The sequence below is a fragment of the Aspergillus saccharolyticus genome, assembly GCF_003184585.1.
Source record: "Aspergillus saccharolyticus JOP 1030-1 unplaced genomic scaffold BP01scaffold_7, whole genome shotgun sequence".
Taxonomy (NCBI): domain Eukaryota; kingdom Fungi; phylum Ascomycota; class Eurotiomycetes; order Eurotiales; family Aspergillaceae; genus Aspergillus; species Aspergillus saccharolyticus.
The window spans coordinates 721,197-742,758 of NW_020290617.1; the positions used below are offsets into that span (position 1 = coordinate 721,197).

The 21,562-nt window shown below is 51.2% G+C and overlaps 7 protein-coding genes across 7 annotated transcripts; 4 read left to right on the top strand and 3 right to left on the bottom strand.

Annotated features, from left to right (window-relative positions):
- Nucleotides 1–149: 149 nt before the first annotated feature.
- On the bottom strand, nt 150–2,696 carry BP01DRAFT_354760 (prephenate dehydrogenase (NADP(+))). The gene is made up of 7 exons (XM_025574518.1): nt 2,558–2,696; nt 2,100–2,160; nt 1,933–2,044; nt 1,707–1,855; nt 1,017–1,616; nt 778–909; nt 150–553 (listed from the first exon to the last, which is right to left on the bottom strand). Exons 1-7 carry the CDS (start codon nt 2,650–2,652, stop codon nt 395–397), a joined length of 1,308 nt encoding a protein of 435 aa, XP_025433540.1. The 5' UTR covers nt 2,653–2,696; the 3' UTR covers nt 150–394.
- Nucleotides 2,697–3,131: 435 nt separating this feature from the next.
- Nucleotides 3,132–3,850, top strand: BP01DRAFT_390086 (40S ribosomal protein uS11; the record flags this gene model as incomplete). Its single annotated transcript, XM_025577968.1, has 3 exons — nt 3,132–3,198; nt 3,270–3,342; nt 3,538–3,850. 3 exons carry the CDS (start codon nt 3,132–3,134, stop codon nt 3,848–3,850), a joined length of 453 nt encoding a protein of 150 aa, XP_025433541.1.
- Nucleotides 3,851–4,242: 392 nt separating this feature from the next.
- Nucleotides 4,243–6,327, top strand: BP01DRAFT_354763 (AAR2 splicing factor family protein). The gene has a single exon (XM_025574519.1). The coding sequence runs from the start codon at nt 4,727–4,729 to the stop codon at nt 6,230–6,232; it is 1,506 nt and encodes a 501-aa protein (XP_025433542.1). The 5' UTR covers nt 4,243–4,726; the 3' UTR covers nt 6,233–6,327.
- A 74-nt stretch (nt 6,328–6,401) lies between these two features.
- BP01DRAFT_354764 (branched-chain amino acid aminotransferase, cytosolic) lies at nt 6,402–8,180 on the bottom strand. The gene is made up of 3 exons (XM_025574520.1): nt 7,501–8,180; nt 6,820–7,421; nt 6,402–6,763 (listed from the first exon to the last, which is right to left on the bottom strand). Exons 1-3 carry the CDS (start codon nt 7,913–7,915, stop codon nt 6,578–6,580), a joined length of 1,203 nt encoding a protein of 400 aa, XP_025433543.1. The 5' UTR covers nt 7,916–8,180; the 3' UTR covers nt 6,402–6,577.
- Nucleotides 8,181–13,038: 4,858 nt separating this feature from the next.
- BP01DRAFT_363966 (putative C6 transcription factor) lies at nt 13,039–15,591 on the top strand (the record flags this gene model as incomplete). The annotated part of the gene is made up of 6 exons (XM_025576301.1): nt 13,039–13,179; nt 13,262–14,302; nt 14,351–14,502; nt 14,542–14,730; nt 14,777–15,127; nt 15,180–15,591. The coding sequence occupies 6 exons, from the start codon at nt 13,039–13,041 to the stop codon at nt 15,589–15,591; spliced, it is 2,286 nt and encodes a 761-aa protein (XP_025433544.1).
- Nucleotides 15,592–18,001: 2,410 nt separating this feature from the next.
- BP01DRAFT_291877 (putative eukaryotic translation initiation factor 3 subunit EifCl) lies at nt 18,002–19,553 on the top strand (the record flags this gene model as incomplete). The annotated part of the gene is made up of 2 exons (XM_025571671.1): nt 18,002–18,310; nt 18,432–19,553. 2 exons carry the CDS (start codon nt 18,002–18,004, stop codon nt 19,551–19,553), a joined length of 1,431 nt encoding a protein of 476 aa, XP_025433545.1.
- Nucleotides 19,554–20,386: 833 nt separating this feature from the next.
- BP01DRAFT_264501 (HesB/IscA family protein) lies at nt 20,387–21,277 on the bottom strand (the record flags this gene model as incomplete). The annotated part of the gene is made up of 2 exons (XM_025571335.1): nt 20,387–20,752; nt 21,161–21,277. Coding segments are annotated over 2 exons (483 nt in total), but the record flags the coding sequence as incomplete, so codon positions are not given.
- Between the last annotated feature and the right edge of the window lie 285 nt (nt 21,278–21,562).

Here is a 21,562-nt window from a genome sequence, read left to right on the forward strand (position 1 = left end):
ATATACGAACTGAAAGTCTTGGTGCCGAGACTTACTGCGAAGTCCTTGGCCTGCATCGTCTCAGTGGATTATGAGAGATGCCCTCTTCATTTCGGTCTTCATGGCCCCGTACGGAACTGAAGTACTTTAACAAGAGGTTCTGTCTTTAGGCTAGGCTACTAGCAGGGTATGTACCTGACTACTCCGTACTTGAGGAACATCATTTACGCCTCCCTTGGCACCCGGCGCGCGCGGGTATCTGCAATCGCACTTCCCAACACCCGCCAACTACCTGTGGCGGTTTTTTTCCCTTTTTCTGTGTTCTCCTTTGGACATTTGTGGAATGAGGCTGAGAGTTGTCATGGTTTCTCACTTCAGTTATATCAATTTCCCGGAGGAAAGTGGGTTTCTATAATTAGGAATTCCCGGAGGCGGTCTTTTCCAGGATGGTCTTCATCATTTCGTTGCCCAGCTTGACGGCTTCGGGGAACCGCGGGGCGAAGTACTGCTGGATACGTTCGAAGCGGTCGCGGTAGGACTCGAAATCGCCGAACGAAACACAATCGGACCACGCCTGTTCAGATGATCACATGCGGTCAGCACCACTTCTAGAACAAACACTCGACAGGGGCCGGCCACGACAAACGCGCATCTACGGATGCGAGGCAGAGACAAGGGTTGACCCGGATGCAAGGCTTGCATACACCTGAATGCTTGTCCCGCTAGGATGCGGTGATTCCGGGGGAAATGCATAGGTGCAAGAAGAGGGAAGAAAAAAAAGAAGTCCGAAGTACTTACCCGTGCGGCAAAAGTGAATTCTAGATCATCGGAACGGAATGTCTTGTCATCGATGGCGGTGTCAATAGCCTCCTCAAGGAGCTCGGGGTTGCGGAACAGATACTCTGTGACTCCCAGCCAAAGACGGAAAAGCTATACATGAATCGAACACACGAAAATGTAAGTGAGACTGTCCGGGCCAACATGAAGATCTTCCGCGTGCGCACACAAGTAAGAAGTATGAGGACGGGGTCTCTTACAGGAGTGGAGCAAATCATATGGTCGTACGGGACGATCCCGAGTTTGGACCAGCAGTCCACGATAGCAAGCAGACTGAGGTGACTGTTGGGTGGCGTCTTCTCGCGAGGTCCATTCGACAAAGAGAAGCGGTCGAGAACCTCGTCCCTCAACAGCAACTCTTGACTCGCGGTCCCTGCCTTGAATACGGCCTCTCCTGCAGCCTTCACGCGGCGTTTGAGCTCTTCCCGCCGGCCCTCAATCATGAGCTTGTATAGATCGGTTACCGATTCGGCATACTGGCGGATCTGCTTCTTCGCCGCAGGATTGAGAATGGCCAGGCCAGCGTACACGTGCCATTTGTTGGAGTAGATGCGCAGTGTAATGTTGATTTTGACGTTCTCGATGCCTCCGACCCAGCGCGAAATCTCCCAAGGGAATTGTTTGTTTGCTTGCCAAGCAGTACCCATGCTCAAAAAAGCTGCGTGTGTAACCGCCTGCGTGTCGGCGGTGATCCGATCATGCATCTCTCCCGTTAGATAAACAAACTCGGAGTTGAAGCAAGACAAGACCTCCTCCACAAATTTGAGACTCTCGTCGGAGGCCCGGTGTTGGATCAGGACCTATGAAGCACGGGATGTTACTGGGATGTGTTCAAGAGCGCGGATGGCTCTCGCCATGGGCAGCATAAGGTATCAATCAATCAATCATACCAGTGGTTGGCCCTTGGGATTGACGTTGGGGCCATGGAGCGAATGACAGGATACAATCTCTACATCCCGGGGGAGATGTTTGTCGAATGCGGAGAGCTCCGGCGCCTTGCAGGACGTTTGACCTCCCACTATTGCGCCAACCTTGGTTGCTTTCCACGAGTCAGACAACGTTTGCAGAGTTGTAGGAGAGGGAGCAATGCTGGGCGCCGCGATTCGACAGACATACATGGGCCATATTGAGCGACTACCTTGTCAATGACACCAGCTTCTACACTGTAAATGATGTAATCGCTAATTCTCGAAACCAGGTGTCCATTCGGGTATAGTGTAACACCTTGCTTTTCTCAAGATGAGTTTATGGACAGCACTGGCTGCGAGTAAACAAATACGTACTTGAGATGCAAATTCTGTCTTCAAGTCCTCATACAAATCGGGTTTGTCACATGCATTAATCCTTTATTGTAAAGACATCTAGTCAGTATGACTAGGACTGGTTTGCTATCGAAGAAACAAGAATACTAATCTAATAACCTGGAAGCAAGACAGTCAGCATAAAACTCAACAGCAAGGAACTGAGAATAGTAGGAAGCATGATTGCGTTGCGAGTTCAGACAAAAAAATTTAGGTAGCTGAGATTTTACATCATTGACGACCCGGTGCGTAGCGAATATATCAGAATGACATAAAAGCCGGACACCGAGTCATGCTCGAGCCAAATGCACTCAAGTCATCATTCGAGAGGGCGGAGGGTTTGAAATCAGAACGAGAAGAAAGAGATGCTCACCTAGTACGATAAACGCTGGAGGGTATCTCATTGACGCAAACCAAAGAAAATCTTCGCGTAAATTTACCTCCAGCCGGCGGCACTGAGCAATCGGGCATACATCTTGCCCATATCACCCATACCGATGATGCCAATACTGGCAGTCTCTTTGGTAAAACCCATGACGGCGAGATCGGCTGCGCCTGAAGTGCTGGAATAAGATAAAAGAGTATCAAGAGGTGGATCTGTAAATCCGTTCACTTGTGAGATTCACTGTAAGAAGTGACACAAGGCCACGGAGCCACGTCTCTTGTCTGATTTAAATATCATCGAGAGGAGAAAATGCAAGGCTCACGGATTCCACGGAGGAAATTTAAATAGTGCTGATCTCCATGGACTTCGGGCCGACTGCTACCCGATTACACCTCCGCAACACCACCGCCAATCAACGGCTGTCAAAAACGCGCCGTTCTTTGGTCGCCTCAGGCAGCCGCTCGCTTGGACACGGCCAGGGAGTCCGTGTTTAACCAATCACAGCTTTTGAGGTGGGTAGGGCACACACCGGCCGGAATTTTCTCTATCTCAACCTTTCACATAGCGGGCGCATTCGACTTTTGGATTCTTTCTCTCCTCTCCCATATTCCATTCCACAACCGACAAAAATGGCTCCCAAGAAGACCACCCCTGCCGCTAAGGAGAATGTCACTCTCGGCCCTCTGGCCGGTGATGGTACGAATTGATTCAGCAATCCATTATTTTTCTGTGACACGGATGAATGCTAATATGGGTCGCTTCTGTAGGCAAGCTCGTCTTCGGCGTTGCCCGCATCTTCGCCTCTTTCAACGATACCTTCGTTCACGTCACCGATCTTTCGTGAGTCTCACCTCTTTGCTCGATGGTTTTCGGACTCGTTGCGCCTCCTCGACCTCATTTATTGCGCTTGCGATAGGTTGGGGCTACAAAGGAGTTTGAGACGGCGTGTCGAAAGAACGACCGGGACATGCCCGGAGAAATTTGCTATCACGGGGTCGGAATAAACAACAAGGACTAACAATCATCTTTCTACAGCGGCCGTGAAACCATCTGCCGTGTTACCGGTGGTATGAAGGTCAAGGCTGACCGTGACGAGTCCTCCCCCTACGCCGCCATGTTGGCCGCCCAGGACGTCGCTGCCCGCTGCAAGGAGCTCGGCATCAACGCCCTCCACATCAAGATCCGTGCCACTGGTGGTAACGGCACCAAGACCCCCGGTCCCGGTGCCCAGTCCGCCCTCCGCGCCCTTGCCCGTTCCGGCATGCGCATCGGCCGTATCGAGGACGTCACCCCCACTCCCTCCGACTCTACTCGTCGCAAGGGTGGTCGCCGTGGTCGTCGTCTGTAAGCATGTGCGAGAGACTGCTTTCTTCAAGTCGTGCGGAGGTTTCTGCACGCGCTTGGGGGAATGGCTCCGTGCTTGCCGGCTGTGGATGGAATAAACGCGAAGAACGGCTCTGTGCGCCTGGTCTTCAGATTATTACATACCCAAAAGTGTGTTTAGCAGTTCTGGAATCTGCCTTAGCTAGTTTGGTAATACTATCAACGGCTACATTTTTGATCAATATGAGTGGAACTTGAACTGCACCTGTTTCTTCTTTTTCAGAATGCTTGTCTGGTTTCCGTAGGCGGGATTAAACGTAGTTCATCACTCATCCTTGATCTGATCATCGTGATTCGAGCTTTGCCCAATCCTCTGTGGTTGAGTCCTTTAGGAAGGAGTAAGTTGTTTTTGAAGAAAAAAGAGTGTACCTTCATAGACGGTTTGACAGCCGCTAAGATAAGCACCAGTTATCAATGATGTATCGCGAACCTTCCACTCGATCAGCCAATAACTCAACCCTGGCCCCTCGTCACATTCTGCGACTATTCATCTTGAGAAAAAGCCTGCATCTGCGGACTACTTGGTATGGATTGAGAAAACACAAAGGGAAAATCAAATCGTGCATCAGCATCATCCATTCCTTCCTGTTCCACCCACCTATAGCTCGTAATTGACGTCAATTCTACCGTGTGCGCGCGGCGCGACCCCTCTCTCCAAGAGAACGGAGAAAAAAAAAATCATCAGCCTATACGACCCGCTCTACAAGTCACGAACCTCTCTTGCGACCCTACGCGAGAAACCCTGGGATGAATCCAGCCGACTGAATAGACCAATTTCTACACCTCACGACCAGCGCCAACAGAATAAACAAGCAACCGCAAAAGAACTACGTCAACAGCCATGACTACCCCAACCCCCACCATCCTCCTCCCCCACCTACCCCCCAAGACCCTGGTCGGCATCGACCTAATCACCTTCACTTCGACAGCCAACTTCCACGGTATCCGCGACCTCCCCCGAGGATGGCACTTTCTCTACACCGGCACGACAGAGAGCCTCTCCCTCCGCTGCGGCAGCTGGTTCTACGTTGGTGACCTCGACGCCGCCGCCGCTGCGGGCACACTTACACACCCCACTACAACTATGGATAACAACGCACTCGTCTCGCAGCGCCAAAAACAATCGCAACATTCCGGCCAGGACAATGTCATCGTCTGGAAGTGGGACGCGAAGAGCGAGACCCTCGCGCCATTGAGCGCCGACAGCGATGCGGATAAGCAGGAGGCCATGCGGCAGAAGGCGAATCTTGGGGCGATCTATCATCGGGGCGGGCTGTTCCGGTATCGGAGTCGGGTGACGGAGGCGATGTTGGCGATGCAGCAGCAGCAGCGGGGGGCAGGGTCTGCGGTACGGTTATTGGGAGATAATGGGGACGGAGCAGAAGATGAGGAGGAGGATGAGCAGGATGGAAGGAGGGATTGGCTGGGTTTGACGGATAGAATCACGCCCAGCGTGCTGGATAGGATTGTGGGGGTGCCTGTTGTTGATGTGGATGGGAGGCCGAGGTGGATGGTTACCTCGGCGAGTACGGCTTTGAGAGATAGTGATGCTATTCCTGGATTGACGGTGAAGGAAGGGGTCGAGCAGGAGGTGGATGAGGAGGCGATTGAGAGGGTGACGGGGGAGAAGGAACCGGAGTTCTCGTTCGTTCCTGTGGACTTGAAAAGGACGTGGAGGGAGGGCGCGATTGGGAGGGAGAGGACGGAGGCGGCTCAAGATCGCTCGTGGGCGTTAGGGGATCTGATCAAGAGGGTCGCGGGGTCCAGCGATATTGAGACCGATCAGGGGAGGGAGAGAATCGGGGAAGGCCAGCTGTTGGGGGAGCTGCAGTTTTCTTTCTTGATGATCTTGACTCTCATGAACTACTCGTGTCTGCAGCAATGGAAGCGACTGCTGGAGCTGATTCTCACCTGTCGGAGCGCGATCCGCGACCGGGAGACGTTCATGAGTGATCTGCTGCGATTGCTCCTGCTGCAGCTGCGGCGCTGTGATGATGTGGAAGGTGGTTTGTTCGATCTCGATGGAGACGAAGGCGGTGCGTTCTTGCGAAAACTGCTGATGAAGTTCCGGAAGTCGCTCTACGAGGTTGTCGAGGGCACAGAATCACAGGTAAAGACCGAATTTGAGAAGCTCGAGGCTTTTGTCAAGGAAGAATTTGACTGGGAGCTTAATCGCGATGTGATCCTTCGACGAGGTATGGTACAGTTGGAGGATGGTGAGCAGGTGGAGCTGGAGGTAGAGGGTGACAATGAAGATGAGGAGCTTGGAGAATATGCACCTATGGTGGTAGATCTTGGGGAGGGTACTGGCAGAGATGATAGTGATTCACTTGAAGACTTGAACTGATAGTTGCGAGTGGGTGACTTGGAATGTTGCCAATGGTTTGTACTATTTGAAGCGCGTTATATGGTCTGTAGCACGAGATCAAGACAAATAGCCCAACCAAAGAACCGTGACCTCTCTATTCATAATGGGCTAACCATGCCGTACATGATTCGTATAGAACCTCAAAATAGTCGTATCATTAACCATTGATCATTCCTTTCTAGGATCTAGCTCTATTTTTTGAAAACAGATGACAGCATTATATACAAGGCATGCAGCCCAACCCCGCCTGCACAGAGAGCCCACGTGGCAATCCGTTTCTGCAAGTTGTCCAACATTCCGGGATTATGCCAACTTCCCATCTTTCTAGTTTTCAATTTCATTCTCGATGACAAAGCCCCACTTGTGAGATTCTTGGCCATCCTTGCCATACATAATACTCTCCAGCCACGACTTGATCTGGGCAGCATAACCGGCGCGCTCAGCACCAGCAGTCAGTAAATCCATGTCGACGTCGCCGTTGCGAATCAGCTTCACAGGGGTGATGAAGAACTACAGTCCCATGTCAGTGACCAAAAGGACAGTAGTCAAGTGCGCGCGAGACTTACCGCAGTACCGGAGACGAAGGACTCAACAATGCGGCCCTCTTTCCAGGCCTCCTCGATATCGCTGATGGTGAATTCCTTCTCCACGACCTCAACGGGAGCAAGCTTGCCGCAGGGCTGAGCGAAGTGTGTCCGAGCCAGCTCCAGAACACTACGACGAGTGACGCCAGGCAGAATCAGCTGGTTGTCCAGAGGAGCGGTAATCAACTCCAGCTTTCCAGTCTCCTTGTTGTCCCAGACGATGAAGAAGTTACTGGCGCCGGCCTCGGTGACCTGGCGGTCCTCTCCGAAGAGCCACAGAACCTGGTCAAATCCGAGAGCCTGCGCCTTGCCGTGCGCAGCCAGGGACGGTCCGTAGTTGGCGCCCAGTTTGGCGTATCCGAAACCACCGGGCCAAGCACGGATGGTGTCGGGCTGAGAGGCGAGAAGCTTCAGCCCATGCGGCACACCCTCCTCCTGCTTCTTCTTCGAAGGGTCCGGCCAGGGGACCGCGATGATGAACAAGAGGGCCTCCTTGGGAGTTTGTACGCCCAGCTGGGTACCATTACCGATGACTGTGGGACGGAGGTAGAGGAAGCGACCAGGTTGATCCTTGGGGAGCCAGCCTGCAGAGAGGGAAAGAGCTTGTCAGCTGTGATGTCATGGAGAGATTGTCGACGAGGAATAGGGATGAGGGTTATATACGTGGTCCATCAATCTGCATCAACTTTGCGATAAGGTGCTTCAATTCTCCGAATCTGAAACCGGGCAGAGAGGCCCTCTTGGAGCTCATGTCCAAGCGCTCCCCGTTGAGGTCTGGTCGGAACAAACGCAACTTGCCATCCTGACCGCGGTATACCTTCATGCCCTCGAAACACTCGGTGGCGTAGTGCAGGCAGGAAGCCGTGGGAGGGATGCTCAGATTGGCGAATGGCTTCACTTCAGGCGTATCCCAGCCATTGCTTGCGGTCCAGCGGACAGTAACCATATGGTCAGTGCAGTGCGAATGGCTCAACTCCTCGGGCGATCCGGGGAGAGGCACATCGCGAAGGTTGGTCGAACGAGTGACCTTGATGAACGAGGCATCGAGCTCGGCGAGAGTCGGCGCTGCAGAACCCATGATCGCGGTGCCTTTTGTGGGGTGACAGTTGATTCCGAAAGAGTTGAGGAGGTGACGGGTGTAGGGGGACTTTGAAGCCAATTGATATTCCGTGAAAGGTGGTGAGTCACCAAAGAGATACCTTTCCAAGTGAACCGGCGGGAAGGGGTTTCGCGGAACGTGACTCGACAGCTACAAGTCGGCCAAGATTGAGCCAAGTTTCCAAAGTCGATCACTAGGATGGAAAGGACAGAGTGACAAAGATATATTCTCTCTACAAGTGTCCAAGAAATCTACTTTATGAACTCTGCGCACGATCAGAACCGGAGGCAAAGAAAACTTTTCGACGGGCCGAGTCCATCTTGGGTCTGGGACAATTGCCATCGATATCCGAGCTCGCAATCGAAGTTGGTCCTTCCATAGTGGCAGATACTATTCAGTCGGCACCCCCAAGCAGCAGTAGTTCGTGCCGGCGATAGGTTATTATCGGCTCAGGTCTCCGCAACTTGTGCCATTGCTTCTCTATAACGGCTTTCTAGTCTTCCAGGTGCTTCTTGAGATGGGTCTAGAGAATTATTGTCCCGCTTCAGTTTGTGCCCGCTCCGCCATCGGTGCCCCTCAACCACTGCCCAGACCGAAGCTAACCGAAAGGCGGTGCGGAGTAAGGGTAACTAGATGAGGGTTGCTTGTTATTTCGGTCGCGCGAGTCTCACGTGACTATACTGTAATCAATTAATCACAGGCCGGATAAGCTTGTCATACAGTGTATTTATCTGACAAGTCGAGCAAGCTTTATAATACTATTACATTAGAGTCTGTTGGGTCTTATCAGGGGCTAAAAGTATGTTACTGTACCCTGTATACTAGGATGCCATCTTGTGTTTCAAATATGTACTGTAATAAGCAGTCACATTTTCTTTCAGTGATAGTCACGTGAGATGATTATGGACCGCGCGACCCAACTCGCACTTGACCAAAATTGCTTAAATTACAGGCCGGATCAGCTTAACATACAATGTATTGGAGCTTACAAGTCGACCCAGCTTTATAGTCTTATATGTTAAAGTACTCGTCGATCACGCAGTACCTCGAATTGCTTTGAGATCCCAGGTACCATTCTGTATACAATTCTTACATCAGTGTAATCCTGTGTAAGTTAGTCCGGTTGCATACTGTAATTAACTTAGCTTATGCTTTACCTCATAAGTATCTTTCAAGATCACGTGATGAAACCACGAGTCGTGCAGCCCTTTCTATAGATCACGTGATAATAAATCACGGGCAGGTTGGCCTTAGCTAAGCAACCCTGCAAGTAGCCGCGACTCCCGTACCACTCACCGTACCACTCACCGCCCGGAATAGTTCTGGCGAAAAGCGGGCTCATGGCGGTGTAGACGCGACGCATCGTTCCCATCCTGGGCTGGTAATCAACTTACTCCAGGCTTGCTCCGGAGTATAGAAGGGAGATTGTGGTGACTGACCCTTGCTCATGGCTCCTTGCTACGAGAAAACTACGAGAGATAACCTCACAGGCTCACCGACACTCCACAGACACTAAATAGGCAGGTACAGCAGGTACTCCGCATTCTTCGATCGATCGCAATCATGCCTCGCCATTGGAAAAGAGAAAAGAAGGAGAGAGGAAATGACATAGCAAAGCAAACAAACGGGACGACACTGCAATCTCCGGGGTATCCACCTCCCATCAATAATCGGAAAAGTCGATCCGTAGAGGAGACGGTTTTGAATCATGATCACTGCAACGTGGGGCCTGGAACGAGTCAGAGCGACTGACCTTTGACTAGATTAGTTGACTTCGAATCACTAGTTAAAGCACATGTGCTGACTGACACCACACTACACCGCGTGCTAAGTTATCCTTATGTATATAGACACATGGATGTTGGACTGCGGGACTTTGTTCACTTTGAGAAAAGCACCCAAATGTTGGTATACCGTACACTTTCTTGCAGTCGATCAATCAGACTTTATGGTTATTTCCAGTAGAGCCACTGGTGCAATGCTCAGTCACGGTGCGACCGCAAAAGGAATGTGATGCAATGCATGGGACTACTCCCATTCAGCGCCCGTCGGCTATGACCCGTATACTGCCCTAGCCCATGCGGTAGCTTTTCTTGGCCGATTGATAGTTCCTTTGCGAGACTGGCTCTTCGCTTGCAGACGTCAAGACGGGCATTCGCTTGCCCTTAGACTTATTGTCTCGAAGGGTGGAAAGGCCCTGGCAGCTGGTGTCCCTCGAAGCAAGGCCGTGTCGGAGATACATTCCTGCACAGCATTGAGAGAAAACACGGTTCCAGAACTCGGAAAAACTGTATTCCAAAACCAGAAAAAGCCTGTTGCGCGTGACTAGCACATAAAATAGGATTTGCCGCTTCAATTTAGCCCACCTATCATTGAGATCTGGTAATCATGGATTGTCGTAAAGATGATGTGGATGCTTTTTGGCCTGTGAAAAACCATCACGTGATATCGAGCAGCTATGCATATCGTAGGTCGGAAGTAAGTTCTGTGGCCCAATAGGGCGAAAGAAGATGCACCTCACAGCGTAATAAGAAGTTGGGTTGCCGAATCCCGGGAGCCAGGTATTGAAGACCGCCTACTCAGTATGAATGACCAGCCCTGGAAAACTGGGACCTTTTACTACATTGAGCAGGCGGACAGCCTTGTCGGATCAAGGCCGATCAGACCACTCCTAAAAGAGTCATAATTGTCCGGCCTTAAAATGGATGGATGGGTCTTGGTCCAATTCTGGACACTCAGTAGTCTCGAATGTAGTCGTCTCTAAGTACCTAGCTCCGTGGTAGCCTTACCGATCGGTCACCTTGCCTGGAGAGATTCAAAAAGTTCTTGACTTGCTTCAGAGGCCTACACGTTCCCTTTCGCCTCATACCACATGAATTCATGAAATCACGACTGAATCGTTGTCCGGGCTCACCTTTACCTTTACGAAGTGTGCGTACCCATCAATGCCTCAGTTGCCTGCCTTCCTCACAGGCGAATGTACCTATGATCGTCATGCCCCCAAGACAATCGTGCCTACCGTATCAGGTGATTGGATTGCAGGCAAGTCTTTGTTTTTATTTTCCGGGAGGGACGGCCGTGGGTTCATCCACACCGGCCCCAAGTTCCATCGATCCATATCGGACAGATCTGGCAAACAAATCCGATTGAGTGTGTTTGCCATAGTTGGGTAGCACAAGAGTGAACTACCAGCGAACCATCTTGGACGTAGGAGTGGGTTAGTACAGGACTCCGAACATTAACCGGTAGACCAGCTGAACCGGATTTCGCCCCATGTCGTGCTGGTCGATGCAAGCATTTTCCAAAGCTTTATAAATAGTTTGCTTGTGTTAGGTATAGTATACCCTGGGCAGCCCGCACACCATTGAGACAATTCGCCACAGTGCGCATAACCTTCCAGGTTGTCGCCGCGTAGAGTCGCAGTGTCACGGTATCTTGCTACGCCACGTCAGGCAAGGGAGCTAGACAAAGACCCTTCAACCCCTTTTCCTTATCACAATCTATTGATCACAGGCCTGGACTCTGCATCATCCAACTTGGGGGAGGGGTTAGTATATCTGATGAGATTAAAACTGGCAAGCCTGACACCCAGGCCGCCACTAGTGGAGTCGGGAAATTGTACCACCTGCGAAATCGAGTGTTGAGGCCGTAGGCGCAATTGGCGTGGATTTGCTCCATCTCCGGGTTCCCCTGCTTTTATTATCCACGGATCCATTCTCCAATGCCTCCTTACCTGTCCTTTCATTCGCACGACCTGTAAGCTAGCAACTTCGGGTCGTCGTCGAGTAGACTTTTGATCCTTGCACTGACCAGTTACTGTTACTAGTGTATGTTGTTTCCCCCCTTAGGTTGAGGTGCAGCCAGCCCATCTGCAGCATGAATGGATGATACTTGCTTGGGCAAGCAATGGCAAGCAATGGAACTCGGTTTTTCGCTGGACAACGGCCCGCAAACGATCGACTTGATGGCTTACGGGGACCCTTCGGCGCTGGTTCCCACTGACCACACCGACGAGAACCATCTATCAGTGTGTCAGTATGTCCTTATGTCCAACCCAGGTTGACCTCTGATAGGAAGAAGCAGCTTTGATTAGTAAGTGGTAGTAGTTCAAGGGACACGAACGCAGGTTCAAGGAAAGGACTGGAGTCGAGTAAGTGACGCGCCTGTCTGCGTTGTGAAAAGACTTGTCTCGATACGTAGCCGATGTGGGAACCTGTCACGGATCAAACTGCCACCGGGATTGGAAGCTAATGCTCAGCTCCAAGCTCAACTTTCAGCAACTCCCACCTGTGAGATTGAACCATAGGTAGCTTCAGGCCGTCAGAGAGAAGCTTGATGTCGTCCGCTTGGGCTGTCTTTCGTTGCTAGCTTCTGGCTCTGCCATTTTCTCTTTCCCTTCCTCCCTCGCTTGTCAGTCGTCTCTCTGTCTGGCTCCCAATCTTGCGCTCTTGCAGTGAACAGCCCACTCCCTGTAATTACTTCTTGCCGAACATCGCTACATTGCTGCTCAGACGAGCTTCGTGCGGCTTCTTCCCTTCCTTTCCTTTATACGCTTCCATACTTCGCTAGGTGGCCTAGCTTATTTGGTCAAGGGTATTTAGTTGAACCAATCACGTGTAGGCTTTGATCTTAGTCTGTCGAGCCATTCCTGCCAGTGTTGGGTGCATATCTCCAGGTTCTTCCCCTTCGATCGCGTCGGGTGCTGTTCACATATGGTTCGCTCCAAATCCAGATATCATCCGTGAGAACCTCCCATCTGTGGTATCGACAAAAACATGGCTTTTGATGACATGCCGCAAGCGGGGCGTCTGTCGGATGACAATTAGGTGATCGCGGCCGGAGCTTATTAGCAGATATACACAGAGACCTGGACCCGCCACATCTGCTAGATCAGGTAAACAGTCACATCTGTGGCGTTCCTTCTCAAGAAACACTTCAAAGGGGGTGTGTTTCGACAGCGTATCCCATGTGCCTAGCTCATTGGTGCTAAACAAGCTGTTCGTGATCGACCGGGGCACCGGCTCTGGGGATGAAATAGACAACCTGAATATATTTGGCCCCTTTCTTCTTCTTCATCGCTGAAAACGGGCACACTGGTTCAAATGAACCACAAGCATACCGGCAGCGTTCTGCCTACTCTCGCTCCAGGACCTGGCGGTCCGGTTGCAGCCCAGACTCCAACACTAGCAAAGTCGCGAAAAAATTCCACAGCATGCTTGCCTTGTAAAGCAGCGAAGAGGAAGGTAACTATCAACTTAACTCTTTCCCTTGAAGGACACATTTGCTCAAGGCGAAATTGCGTCTGGCTAACCATGCGAGTTGTAGTGTAGCGGACGCCCCGCCCCCTGCAAAGCATGTCAAACCACTAAGGCAGCATGTCACTTCGATGAAACCCTAGATCTTAGACGCAAAATCTCCGCAAGGCGCACTCAGACAGAGCTTCAGCATTATAAGACATTGGTGGCCACCCTGTTCGATAAGATTCGAGAGGCGGATGACTCTGATACCGATAAAATCCTTGACGCTATTCGTTTCAATGAGTACAAAAATGCTTTCAGGGCCTTGGAGAGTCTCGAGCTAAGAAGTACGGAGGAGATCAAGGACTCAAGTCCGGAGAAAACCGAAAGTGACGAGGACGGAGACGACGATAATGGCGAAGCTGGCGACGACGCCGACGATGACGATGAGGGCGAGGGTGAAGACGAAGACAAGGACGAAGATGAGGATGAGGATGAGGATGAGGCTGAAGATAAAGACGACGACGATGATGATGACGATGACGATGACGATGACGATGACGATGACGATGACGATGAAGATGAGGAAGCAACTGAAAGAAAGCGCCTAATCACTGAGAACCTAATGCGCATGACGATTGAGAGACTCTGTGATACTCCTCTATACCAGGTACCTTCGTTCTGGACTAATTGCGACACTGATGATTTCATCGTTTCGCATCTCGTGTCCTTATACTTTACCTGGGACCACCCATTCTCCCAAATCCTTGATCAAGATTCGTTTTTGACCGACATGATGGTCGAACCAGAAGCTACGCCGCAATTTGAGGAGTCTGAGATGTCTTCGGAGATTGAGTACTCCTCGAAAGTTGACATCAGCCCAGAAATAGACGAGAATTTCCAGGAGATCAAAGATGACACGAGTGCTGAGGGCCCGCCAAAGTTGGAGCTATCTCCGGACCCTGAAATGTTGACCGACATTAAAGAAGAAGAGGAGGAATTAGGAGATAAGTTGGAGACCATACCGAGTTATCATGAGGAAAGAGAATTTGAGATAAAGCTGGGTTTTGAGGACGAGCCGAACTTCTGCACGCCACTTCTTGTAAACAGCATTTTGGCAGTGGCATCCGTAGGTATCTCTCATTCTCTCGATTAGATCATGACTGAACATCCCCAGGCATATTCCGACTATGGTGAGACTATTGTTGTCCAAGGCGTAAACGCAACACGCGGCCAAGAGTTTTTTGAGGAAGCAGAAAGGCTCTGGAAGGCAGAGGAGGGACAGGCGACGTTGGCCAATATTCAAGCTGTGACCCTGATGAGCCGTTTGTATGCTCCGTAATCTGTGTTTCTTCTATATGTGCCCAGACTGATAATGCTAAGTCTGAAATTCCAGGGCAAGCGACAAGCCAGCTGGTTAATGCTCAGCCAAGCTTTGCAGCTTGCGAAAGACATCGGATTGTTCGACTCTCTAGGGAAAGAATGGGGTCCAGATATGCCGATCAGAAGCAGACATGTCTATGCAGTTGCTGCATGGGGACTGTACATAATGAACTCGTACGATTCCCGACTCCATTCTACCTCACTTTGCTAAAGCATCCAGGGAAATGTCATTCGAGCGCGGCAGGGTCGCGGAGCTTGGGGCTCCATGGTGTGATCCTGAAATAGCGTATGGGTTCAGCGACGAGGTTGTATGGTCAGCATACCCCCGGACCGGGCAGGATGATTTCCATGAAACGCCAGCTCAACTCAGTGTAACTCTGAGCAACACAATCCTCCTTGCCAGAATTGCTGTGAGGATCCAGGAGTTCTTGTTTAGTGAATCACGAAAAATGTCGAAATCTGCAAGGAAAACAGCGGCAGACGCTCTGATAAGACAAGTGCAGCTCGTATTAGAGAGCCAAGAGGCTTCAGAGACTCAACAACGGGAACTTCCACACGTCCTACTTGTGCAGTAAGACTATCAGCAGGACGGCCACTTTTTATCCTTCTAACCTTTCATCAAGTATCAAGTGCCATCACATCATCTTGCTATTTTTCCAGTACCTCTGGGACCACCAACGTTTGGATGCAAGTCCCGAGATGATCCGCTCATGCCGCTTCGAGTCAGCGATGAAAATTGTTGAGTATCTTGGTGTATATGAAGCGAGGTTCGGATTGCGTCGAATACCAAGACAGATGTTAGAACCTGCCCACCGCAGTTTTCTCGCTCTATTGGTATTTATGGACGATGAAGAGGTGTGGGAGCCGATCATGGACCTGTGCCGGTTCATAAAGGCATGCAGCACGAGGTTCGTTCTGGCGGAGCAAATGTGCCTTCAACTCGCACAGCTGAGCAAAGTCCCTGGACTCAATGTACCACAAGAAGTGCATGCGATGCTGAAAGGCAGGGACAAGGATGTGCCTGAGGGGCTCTAACCCATCACCGGTAAGTAATGTGTCACTAAGATGGACAGAGGCACAAAACACCTCAACAAATTCTGTCAAACCGAGCGCCTATGTGACTTCACATACGGAGGTATCAGCCTGGTGTCAACATAAGATGTCATCGAGAACGCGCCAAGTCGAATTGCGATTGCGAAGAAGTATCGTCATCGCCCCGTATGCTGTCCTGATAGTCGTGGTTGGGTTCCTGGTTAGAGACTCCGCGAAAAGTCAGAGTAACAAGACGCCGCCACTACCTTGGGTGACGACCCATGTCAGGACTGACCTTTTACGATAGGTCGCGACGAAATTTTCGGAATATGTGGGAGATAGGTGAGATGCTCTGATGGTCATCTGTTTGCAAGCCTACATCAAGGCCTTTGAGCGATGGACTGTAGGAGCCAGAGCGAGATTGTGGATGGATGATGGTAGAAAGACTCTTGAAGAAGTAGAACAGAGTGTGAACTGGGTGATTGCGGCAGCGAGGAGATCTGAATGTGCATTGAAGTTCGAGACTCACTCACCACCTCCTCCAAAATGAAAATGAAGAATGAACGAACAAATGGCAGTCAATTAAGATAAGGTATCCGGAAAAGGGACATCCAATGATTGCAGTGAGCATCAGTGGCTCGAGCAGCCCTTTTCCTTGGTTTGGCGAAAAGCGGAACTGTCCTCCACCTTTCACCACTGGGCAAGGCAAAGGTCTAGCTTATACTCTCCTAGAGTGAAGAATCGGCAGGTTCGGCCTGACCACTGGTCTGTCAGATTTGCGTACGCGAGTTTCCATGCGCGAGTTTCCATGCGCGTTGGAGATCCTTCTGTAGGGGACCTTTCAATGCAAATAGGCAAGAACCTGTCGAGTCGAGGCCGTGATTATGCCAGTACGTTACAGGTCGAACTTGCTTCTAGCCTTCTAAGGAGGTGTTCACACTCACCCACCGTACCATGCCAGTCCCATTACACGATCTCAATTCGACCCACCAGCTTTCTTTGGCTGCCGACGAGGAAAGTCAATAGTGTACGCCCTGGCTTCATAAGGCCAGATCTAAATGCGTATGCAATTAAGCAAGACATGAGACCTCCAGTTCTCGCGAAAGTCGCTTATCGGGAACTATTCCCAAGGCTGTGGAGATTGAGCCCCTGCCACCTAGTGCCAGTCAGGGCTTATCCCTGAATCCCTACCCTCTGAAGAATTGTGGGACTGACTCGGAATGCAGAGCAGAGAACTGCCTCTTCATTAGTCAGTTTCCTCTGACATTTCTGGTTAAGTGCAAAAGACTTCTACCGAACGGGGTCAAATCAAGGCCCTCGCGGACAATGGACACTTTGAAGGTACCGTAGTTGGTAATACTAGTACGGTGACGGTGTGACCTCTCCAGCTCGTGGCTACCACCATTCAAGGTTCTCGAGGCGGCCGGTAGAAGTATCCGCTGGCCTTCCACCTCTCCCATCCAATCGGAGACGTCCTGCCCCTACCTTACATGCCAGTCAGGGGCATTAGATATTAGCCCTTTCTTTCTGCTCCCTTCCATGTCCATATTTCTAGTATCTTACGGCCGAAACGGCGAAAAGACTTTTGCATGCTCCTCATACTAAAGTCTTCAAATCTGTTCCTACATTGAACCAGGACAGGGCGAGCCGACATGAGCTCTAACCACTTTGTCGACCCTGCCTACTGGCTATGAGCAGAATGTCGGTAGGTGCGGCCTTCCTCGGAACAGATACTTCACCTATGCTTGGCAGCTGTTCTTGTGGGAATTGTAACACAAGGACGCCAGTCAATAAAGAAGCAATAAGAGCCTGATCGTTCACACAATGACAATTAAGTATGTACTGCGCCATGACACACAATATAAGGTAACCTTTCTGCTCCAAGATGATTAGTGTCATTCTCTACTCGACATTGTAAGAAACACAGGTCCTAGTAGGCACCAGCTTGTTGATCAATGGCTTGTTCGGCCTCAGACCAACAACCCTGATATTAGAGGTCACAGAAGGAGTTACAAGAGGGCTTGCTCATTCTGAGCCAACTTTGACAACGATGTGTGACGCTCTTAGTCAGAAGTGTACACAATTAACACAAGGCAAACAATGATTTTATTTCTTCAGGCACGACCTCACGAGCTAAACCGCCGAGGGTACGGAGTAGCTGGCGATCTGTGGGTTGACCAGTCTACTGCATAACTGACTCAGCAATCCGGTTATGCACAGATAAGATAAGCACAAATCCGTCCAAGCGAAAACCCTCAAAATTCAACTCCGCCGAAACAATCCAAATCCCACACGCCGACGCCAAGTAGCTACGCCTGACGACGTGCCCCCCCCCTTCCTCTCTCCACCCTCTCCCGCCCCCCGTTCACTCGGCAACCTTTTCATCTCTGACAGTCGCTTGTCTTTTGCAAATATGTCCTACGAAGAGCGCGCCAACCAGCACCCCAACCTGGGCGACGAGTCCGATGTTGAGGAGGAAGCCCTTGTCAACGACTACCGCGAGCAGGTCAACTATGATGATGGTATGAGTGAGCTGGACCGGACTACATCTCTTGGAGCCGGCTCTCAGGCGCAGGATCTGCAAGCACAGCTTGCTGCTGCTGCGACCCCGCTTGAATACCAGGCCACCCTGGAAACCAAGTTTGCGAGCTACGACAATTACTGCAGCCTGTTCCACTACATCTTGAACTCGGATGGCCCTGTCGAGCTGGAGGTTCCTTCGGTATGTTATTTCCCTTCCTTGTGTAGACCTTCTCGCGCACCGGTGCTTCGCCCAACAACTTGGGCGATCAGCGCGAAGGCTGGCATACTGGACTAGACCGCCTAACTGTATGTTCTCACAGTACTATTGGGCTTGGGATGTGATCGATGAGTTCATCTACCAGTTCGAGTCTTTCTGTCGCTACCGCAACCGTGTCGCCCGCAGTGGTTCCAACGAGGAGGAGGCCCAGCTTCTGCGTGAGAACCCGAACACGTGGGGCTGCTATTCCGTCCTCAACGTCCTTTACTCCCTCATTCAAAGATCGCAAATCAACGAGCAATTGGCCGCAATCAAGCGTGGTGAGGACCCATTGGCTTTCGCTGGAGAATATGGCTCTCGCCCTCTTTACAAGATGTTGGGATACTTCTCCATTATTGGACTACTCCGTGTCCACTGCTTGCTCGGTGATTTCAGCCTTGCCCTGAAGACTCTCGATGACATCGAGATGAACAAGAAGGCCATGTTTGCCCGTGTCATGGCTGCCCATTTTACCACATACTACTATGTTGGTTTCTCTTACATGATGATGCGCCGTTACGCCGACGCCATCCGCATGTTCAGCCACATCTTGGTCTACGTTTCCCGCACCAAGAACTTCCAGAAAGGCGGCAACAGCTACGATGCCATCGCCAAGAAGAACGACCAGATGTACGCCCTGATTGCTATCTGCGTTGCCCTGCACCCTACACGCTTGGATGACACCATCCACTCGGCTCTCCGTGAGAAGTACGGCGAGCAGCTCAACCGCCTGCAGCACGGTGGTCCCGACGCCCTCCCTCTGTTCGAGGAGCTCTTCCGCTCGGCCTGCCCCAAGTTCATCAGCCCCACTCCTCCCGACTTCGAGAACCCCGCCTTGAACGTTGACCCGGTCGACCACCACACTGCCATTTTCATGGATGAGGTCAAGAACACTCTCTACAACCCTACTATCCGCTCCTACCTCAAGCTCTACACGACCATGGATCTGAAGAAGCTGGCTGGTTTCCTCGAAGTCGAGCCCGAGAAGCTTCGCTCTTGGCTGCTGATTAACAAGCAGCGTAGCCGTCAGGTTCGCTGGGTTGAGGGTGGCCTTCTGGAGGGTGAGCCGGCCATCGCTAACGATCTCGATTACGCCCTTGAGAAGGACCTCATCCACGTCAGTGAGACTAAGGCTGGACGCCGCCTGGTGGACTGGTACCTTCGCAACCTCGCCCGCGTCTATTAGATTGACAATCACTTACGTCAATCGTCATCTCCGATGCGAGAGCTTAAGGCTTAAGACTCAGGAGATGTGATGAGCCCCGTCGTTCATGGCCATAAAAGGTCGGTAATTTCCGCGTGGACAACACGGCGTCCTCTCTGGCCGTTTGACCGACACGAATCGAAGGCCAGCAGAAAGATGCGCGGCTTGGTGGCTTAACCCTCCAACCTCTATCCCGTACCCACTGATCATCTCGCTTCATCCGGCTAACCAAGCTATGCACTTTTCTCTCTCAACTTCATATTATCCCTCTACGTTGTTTCCCCTTCAATTGTCCATGATTTGTTTGTCTTCGGGTTGGGACCTCGAAACCGAATAGGTTCTGAGGTTGGAGTCGACACAAAAGAAATTTTCGAGGATTTGATTAATTCGCGGCGTATCCCATTATGCTTGTGCTTTGGTATTTGCTTACTGTTTCGACGAGGTCCGGTTGGGGCTGTGCATCATGCTGTCTTGTTGTTTGTTTGCACAGTGCTCAAAAGGAATGCAGCTGGCACAGAACAAAGCTGCTAGAGATTTCTTCCATGATGAAAAAGATGATGACGTTATTCAATCCTTCCATTTCCATGCATTTCCTGAAGTAGACACATCTTCCTGCGGCCGAGAGCCGAACCCAAGCGGAGTAGGGGTATACTATTTACACTCTATTTGGATAAAAAACAAAAACAGCTGGCTATGTTTAGGGGACTGATGCACGCCAAGCCCAAGTATGATACACCGGCAATCAATCCAGGAACAGGGAAGCCTGACACTATGATCTTATAATCCTGGAAACCGCTACCATTCGAGGCTTGCTCCTAATCGACCACGTCGAAACTCGTTCCACAACCACAGTTGCTCGAGGCTCTCGGGTTGTCGACGATCTTGAACTGACTTCCAATCAGCTCCATCGTGTAGTCCACAGTACTCCCGTGAAGCAACTCCAGGGAAGGTTCATCCATGACAACTTTGGCCTCACCGGGTCCGGCGGCGACGACCTCTTGCTCCTCCGCTTCAAAGACAGTATCTTCTTCTGGATCGATCTTTGAGGCGGCCTCGAGGGACATCATATATTGGAATCCATGGCAGCCGCCGCTGGTCACTGTGATCCGAAGGTGGTGATAGGGATTCTCTTCCTTCGTGGCGGAGGGAGAGGAGGTTGGGTTTGTGATTTCGCGGAGCCGCTATAAGTCGAGCGTCAGTTAGGTGTGCCACGGAACTTCAGTCTATCATAAAAAAACTGCGATGCAGGCCAATGCGAAAAAGCAGAGACGAAGGGGAAAAAAAGGAAAAAAAAAACATACAACAGCCGGGATTCGCTGGTGGTCACCCACCCAACTACTAACCGGCCGGCGTGTGGCTTGAGTACGGCTGAGCGGACGGGAAGCCCTATTTCCCACACCCTGTGGTCGTATGTACTAGACAGGCAAATGTCCAGGTACTTGATGAGGTGATATCATAGGATACCCTCCGACCACCGCCATCGCGCAAGGTGTATAGGACCGATTCTCGTCCGCTTCAGGCGTATCCCTTCCCACCACAAGCTAACAGACTTGACATGGAGGGGGACTGAATGAGAGGTAGAAACCTACTTCTGCGGCCCGCGGGGAGATCTTGATTGTAAGTTCCTTTCCGTCCTCGTCGACTCGGGGATTTTGTACGATCTTGGCGTTTGTCCGGATCGCGGACGAGGAGAAAGGGTGGCGTTGGCAAATAGGATTGGTAGGGAATAAGGCATAACGCGGAGTAATCCTCTGGGTCGAGATGCCTCTCGCGACTCTCCGTAGAGGACTCGAGCTAGATCGAAGCGAAGCCGTGTCGCAAAACGATGCGGCAAGACTGAACGAAGGCGCCGGCGATGGCGAAAACGTGGAGATGGACGAGCGAGGGCGCAACAGCCGACGGGTGCCGGAAGATAAGATCGGACGCGACATGACTGCCTTTGGAGTAACTCAGGACGACCGTTCAGTGAGGCGGCGGCAATGTCTTGGACG

What these genes read in the sequence shown, in the direction of transcription:
- BP01DRAFT_354760 (XM_025574518.1), bottom strand. Translation starts at nt 2,652, where the DNA reads ATGGGTTTTACCAAAGAGACTGCCAGTATTGGCATCATCGGTATGGGT. An exon ending in ATATGATTTGCTCCACTCCT is followed by an intron (nt 910 to 1,016) that starts GTAAGAGACCCC and finishes ATTCATGTATAG; the next exon opens with CTTTTCCGTCTTTGGCTGGG. An exon ending in AATTCACTTTTGCCGCACGG is followed by an intron (nt 554 to 777) that starts GTAAGTACTTCG and finishes TCATCTGAACAG; the next exon opens with GCGTGGTCCGATTGTGTTTC.
- BP01DRAFT_354763 (XM_025574519.1), top strand. Translation starts at nt 4,727, where the DNA reads ATGACTACCCCAACCCCCACCATCCTCCTCCCCCACCTACCCCCCAAG.
- BP01DRAFT_354764 (XM_025574520.1), bottom strand. Translation starts at nt 7,915, where the DNA reads ATGGGTTCTGCAGCGCCGACTCTCGCCGAGCTCGATGCCTCGTTCATC. An exon ending in GATGCAGATTGATGGACCAC is followed by an intron (nt 7,422 to 7,500) that starts GTATATAACCCT and finishes CCCTCTCTGCAG; the next exon opens with GCTGGCTCCCCAAGGATCAA. An exon ending in CCTTCGTCTCCGGTACTGCG is followed by an intron (nt 6,764 to 6,819) that starts GTAAGTCTCGCG and finishes ATGGGACTGTAG; the next exon opens with TTCTTCATCACCCCTGTGAA.